The sequence below is a fragment of the Solanum dulcamara genome, chromosome 3 (assembly GCF_947179165.1).
Source record: "Solanum dulcamara chromosome 3, daSolDulc1.2, whole genome shotgun sequence".
NCBI classification, from domain to species: Eukaryota; Viridiplantae; Streptophyta; class Magnoliopsida; order Solanales; family Solanaceae; genus Solanum; species Solanum dulcamara.
The window spans coordinates 77,989,592-77,995,520 of NC_077239.1; the positions used below are offsets into that span (position 1 = coordinate 77,989,592).

General features: G+C 35.9%; 1 protein-coding gene across 1 annotated transcript; it reads left to right on the forward strand.

Annotated features, from left to right (window-relative positions):
- Window positions 1–936: 936 nt before the first annotated feature.
- Window positions 937–5,023, forward strand: LOC129883101 (protein EIN4-like). Its single transcript, XM_055957680.1, has 3 exons — window positions 937–1,067; window positions 2,465–4,248; window positions 4,341–5,023. Exons 2-3 carry the CDS (start codon window positions 2,527–2,529, stop codon window positions 4,881–4,883), a joined length of 2,265 nt encoding a protein of 754 aa, XP_055813655.1. The 5' UTR covers window positions 937–1,067; window positions 2,465–2,526; the 3' UTR covers window positions 4,884–5,023.
- Window positions 5,024–5,929: the final 906 nt, after the last annotated feature.

Here is a 5,929-nt window from a genome sequence, read left to right on the forward strand (position 1 = left end):
TTTTGAGGTGTGTTTCAAATGAATCAAGAGCTACTTATTTATGAGAATAAATTCTTGTTCTTGATGTCATCCATAACATCACATTTCGTCAAGATGTCAAAGTTTACCAAATTTTCACCTATCAAGTTGCTACATTAAGACTATCTAAAATCTAGTCAATTTTAACACGTGTCGAATACTGATTCGCTTTTTTTCGTCATACGACTATATAGGAGAGTTAGGAAAAACATCTTTTTTAAAAGATTCATGTATCAAATATTGATTCGATTTTTTGCCATAGTCATTACATTTGAGAGTCACACACTTTGATTTTGTGAGAAATTGTCAATTATGTATTCAATAGACAACACTATGAAAATTATTGAAGTATCTAATGAATTACACCTTTAGTTAGGGTATCTAATTAAAACAAAAATCAAATTTGAGGGACCACGTATATATAGTGAGACAATGAGGGGTCGTTTCGTATTCAAGATAAAATAAAGTATCTCAAAATTACGTTTAAAATTATACTTATACTTTATTTGGTTGACAATATAAATATATCCTTTTATATTTATATAGTCAATCAAACACAATACAAATTCTAGAATATATCCTCTTATTTTATCTAATTTGCGATTATTATACACCACTTCTCGAATAGAATAAATTAGTTCAAAAATTATAATCTCAAGACTGCAATCTCAAAAATTATTTATAGAATCAACTAAATATCTTCCTAAAATAATAATTGGAGTTAAAAGACTTTGCTTCTAAGTACTTTTATAGGGAGGCTGAAGAGGACGCTTAAGAGTAGAATTGCGTCCAAGTTCTCTTCATATAAGGTTTGTGGGTCCCCCTGACCCCCACCCCCCTACAAACTTAGATTTTCCTGTCTTTACTACCTCTTTTTTTGCTTACATTTTTCTGCTCTGTGTGTATATAGCTCTTTAAAGTCACTCTCTTTTTCTCTCTATAACAAAAAAAAAAAAATACTTAGTTCAACAGTTCAACTTTTTCTTCATAAGGGAAATTTGTGTTCTTGAAATTAAATTTGCATTGGAGCTCAGAAGAGAAAGAAAAAGGTAGAGGAATGAAAAGGGTTGTTTAATTCTTGAAGAATCAGTGAAGTTCTTTTTTTCTTTTTTGGGTGTAAAAATCTTATCTTTCTTCTTTTTGAGTGTAAAAATCTGATCTTTTTTCTTTTTTTTTAAGTGTAAAGATCGGATTTTTTTTCTCTTTTATAAATGTTTTAGCTTGTATACACGGAAGGTGGTGATTAAAATGGAAAAACTCAGTTTTTACTTCAAGAAAATTTTCAATTAGTTGATGTTAATCGGGACCCGGTTATGTTTATAACTGGATCATTGAATTTTTTCTTTGTTTTTTTTTGTTTTCTATAGGTGCATTGGGTTTTGGTTCTTTGGAGCTTTTGTGGGCAATTTTTTTTTTTTTTTGATAATACCAATGCTGGAAAAGAAGATGATTCAAAAGACCTTTGTAAATGTTTATTTGGGTCTGCATCTGAGTTTTGAATTGGATTGGCTTGTTTTTGGTTTTTCTTTCCTCAGATAGATAAAGATATGTTTTTTTTCCTTTCTTCTTTCAGTAAATTTAGCTCATCATAGCTTCTTCACTTCCATTATTTCTTTTCTTGAATTATTTGTTTTAGCCGAGTGACTGTCAAAAACGATCTTTCTACTTCCCGAGCTGTAAGGTCTAAATACATTCTACCATCTTCATACACTATTTGTGGAATTGGAGTGATTATGTTGCTGTACATGAGTTTCAGTTCTTTTATTTATTTATTTATTTAAAGTTTCTTGTTAATGGGTTTTAACTTTGATTTCAAATTTTTTTCTGGTTTTCCTTTGTCTTGTAGTAATTAAGTAGTATGGTTGAGGTGGACAGTGAGTTTCTCAGTTCCCTTGTACTAAGTTATATTTAGTCTTGTGAAAGTCAAAATTTTGATATTGAAATAAATAGTTGCCTTTTAAGTTGTGGCCTTGTGGGGTTTAGTTGGTATTTGGCACCTTTTGAGGCTCTTCCTTTCCCAATAGTAGTTAGTAGTAGCATTTTTCTCGTAGTTGCCTGTCTTACGATTTTTGTTACACTATCGTTGTTTCAGTTATCACATTAGTTGGTTATTGTTATTACTCCTTTAGCAGCTTTGATGTGAGTATTTTTTTGGAAACAACCTCTCTACCTTCTCGAGGTAGGGAGGTAGAGGTAAAGTATGCGTACATTCTTCCCTTTCAAGACTTTGCTTATGAGACTACACTGGGTTTGTTGTTGTTGGCTCTTCCTTTTGGATATTAACCAGCTTATGTTAATTGCAAGTGGATGTTGGTGCATGCATTTGTGTATATATGTGAAATTTTATAATGATGTTAGTGTCGTTTCTTTTTAAAATAAAATAAATAAATTGTAGGTTCTTGTGTACTTGGTTCAGTTATTGAGCATATATGGTTTGATTGATCAGGTGTCTGATTTTACATTAAGCAGCATTGGTGCTGGAAAGGATTCTTTTATCTATTGGATGCAATGTTGAAGAAAGTAGTATCGTGGTTGTTGATTTTATCGATCGTTGCTTCCTTATGGGTTGTTGATGGCTATGTTGAATGTAATTGTGATGATAATGATGCATTTTGGAGCGTGGAAACAATTTTATTTGTCCAAAAAGCCGGTGATCTCGGTATAGCAGTAGCCTATTTTTCCATCCCAATTGAGATCATCTACTTTGTTAGCTGTTCTAGTTTTCCGTTCAAATGGGTGCTCTTTCAATTCGGAGCATTCATTATACTTTGTGGGTTAACACATTTTCTCAACTTCTTGACTCAGTTTGGTCAATACACATTTCACCTTGTGCTTGCCCTTATTATTTGCAAACTACTCACTGCATTAGTCTCGATACTCACTGCTATAACACTTATAAATCTCATCCCTTTGCTGCTTAAAGCCAAGGCAAGGGAGTTTATGCTGAAAAGAAAGAATCGGGATCTTGATCGAGAAGTTGGAAAAATAAAACGAAAAGAGGAAGTTGGACTGCATGTTCGGATGCTTACCAATGAGATACGTAAGTCACTTGATCGTCATACAATACTCTACACAACTCTTGTTGAGTTATCGAAGTTATTGAGTTTGCAGAATTGTGTTATATGGATGCCTAATGAGGACAGAACGGAGATGAAACTGACTCATGATACTACAAGAAAGAATATTTCCAGTATGAATAATATGTCTATCCCAACCAGTGATCGAGATGTACAAGAGATCCAGGCTAGTGATGTTGTAAAGATACTTGGTGCGGGCTCCCGACTTGCTGCTGCAAGTAGTAGGGGGAGTTTTGATCCCGAAACTGTGGCTGCTATTAGGATTCCAATGCTGATGATCTCGAATTACAGAGATGAAACTCCTGAGATTGTCTCGCAATGTTATGCTATTCTCGTTTTGGTTCAACCTAGTAGACATGGTAGGTTTTGGCTTAACCAGGAAATTGAGATAGTCAGAGCTGCAGCCGATCAAGTTGCTGTGGCATTGTCCCATGCTGCAGTGGTTGAAGAATCTGAGCATATGAGAAACAGATTGATGGAACAGAATCAAGCATTGCAGAAAGCAAGAGAGGATGCTCTCAGGGCAAGTCAAGCAAGGAGTGCATTTCAGACGGTTATGAGCCATAGGTTGAGAAGACCGATGCACTCAATTTTGGGTCTGCTCTCGATGTTGCAGGAAGAAAAGTTACATGAACAACAACAGCTTCTTGTGCATTCTATAATTAAAAGCAGCAACGTTGTGTCCACCCTGATGGATGATGTGATAGTCACTTCAACCAAGGACAACGTGAAATTCCCATTGGAAATGAGGCATTTTCAGCTACATTCCTTGATCCGAGAAGCTGTTTGTCTCGCCAAATGTTTATGTATATATAAGGGTTACAATATTACCATTGAGGTTGACAAATCTTTGCCTAATCATGTTATGGGTGATGAAAGAAGATTTTTTCAAGTTTTGCTTCATATAGTCGGAAATCTTTTGAATGGCACCAACAGAGGGCATCTTACCTTTAGAGTTCTCCCAGCAAGTGAAAATGATGTAAGTTGGAAAACACCGAGATCAAACTCATCTAGAGACAATGTCTATATCAAGTTCGAGATTTGCACAAAAATTAATCGATCTCAGTCAGAGATCTCCCCTTGTCCTCCGACGTACTGCAGTGAGGAGCTTGAGGAGAATTTGAGCTTTGCTGTTTGCAGGAAGTTGGTTCATGTAAGCTTATTATTTTCTTCGTTTTTTTACTTTTTAAATTTGATGTCCATATCTTTGCTATTTGAATTTTTATGTGAAAAATGTTGAAACAGTTGATGCAAGGAGACATTTATGTAGTCCGAAATGCAGAAGGTTTTGATCAAGGCATGGCTGTCATTGTCGGGTTCCAAAGGCAGCCATTAATTCCCATAGGCATGTCCGAATATGGGGAATCGTCTAATCCCATATATACACATTCTGTTCTAAATGGAGTGAAAGTTCTGTTAGCTGACTATGATGATGTGAATAGAACTGTAACAAGGAAGATGCTCGAGAAATTGGGATGCATCGTTACTGTAGTTTCATCTGGATATGAATGCCTCAGTGCTGTTGGACAAGTTGTGTCCTTGTTACAAATTATACTTTTGGATCTTCACCTGCCTGATGTTGATGGCTTTGAAGTTACCATGAGACTTAGAAAGCATCGAAGCCAGAGTTGGCCTTTGATCATCGGTTTAGCTGCAATTACTGATGAAGATGTCAAAAAATGCCTGCAGATCGGAATGAATGGCATCATCTGTAAACCGTTGCTCTTACCAGGACTCGCCGATGAGCTTCAGAAGGTTCTGCTTCTGGCAAGCAGAGGAATGCCATAATGGTAAGGTTTGTGATAGACCATAGTAAGACAGTAAGTTTTTTAAGGTACAAATATGCTAGATGTAAAAATAGAAAAAAAATGTAAAATTGGTATATAGAAACTTTTATCTTCTTTTATGTTGATATAAAATCTTTATGTTTTACATCAATTTGCTCTTTCAAACTTAACAACTTGTCACCTGGCTCATATAAAATCTTTATGTTTTACATCAATTTGCTCTTTCAAACTTAACAACTTATCACCTGGCTCATATAAAATCTTTATGTTTTACATCAATTTGTTCTTTCAAACTTAACTTCTTGTCACCTGTCTAACATGTCCCAAAAGTTGTTTACCAAACATTATAGTGAAATGACCTTTTCTGCTAGAGGAGCCTGGTGTCTCCGTGTAATCGATAGCAGGTTCAAGTCGTGGAAGCAACCTAAGGTCTACATCACGCCCCTTGGGGTGCAGCCTGGCCTTTCTCAAACCTTGTTTTTTTTTTTTAATAAACGGACCTTGCCCAAGGATCTCACCCCCCGTGGCGGTCAGGGGTTGAGCCACACACCCCCAAACCTTATCATAAATAAAATAGAAAAATACAAGGAAGGGAACATAAACCTAACCTCCGATCCTATGGTGGTTCATAAGTCGACCGTCCTACTAAGGGCAACCGACTCATCCCCAATACTAGCAAATGAAACCTAGAAACTATGCACCTAAAGGAGAGGAAAGCATAAATAAGGGAGACTCTCCCTTTACATCATAAAGGAAAAATCTAAACAAAAAATCGGGGGTGAATCTCATAAAGGTTATAATTACAAACAAGAATAGCCAGAATGAGGAGCACCAAATAACCCAAACAAAAATCGGATGAGAACTGCATACACTGCAACTAGGTGTTCAATTCAAGGATGCAACACAAATAGGAGATCATGGAGGCTTCTTAATCCGTTTGGTCTTCCTCCGTCTGAAACTAGCTAGGCAGATTCTATCTAGCATGTAGTATCCTCGAGCACCATGTGGTAGATGCTGGAGAGTAGTGTAGTGACCTGGAGTGGTGAT

What these genes read in the sequence shown, in the direction of transcription:
- LOC129883101 (XM_055957680.1), top strand. Translation starts at nt 2,527, where the DNA reads ATGTTGAAGAAAGTAGTATCGTGGTTGTTGATTTTATCGATCGTTGCT. An exon ending in TTTGCAGGAAGTTGGTTCAT is followed by an intron (nt 4,249 to 4,340) that starts GTAAGCTTATTA and finishes ATGTTGAAACAG; the next exon opens with TTGATGCAAGGAGACATTTA.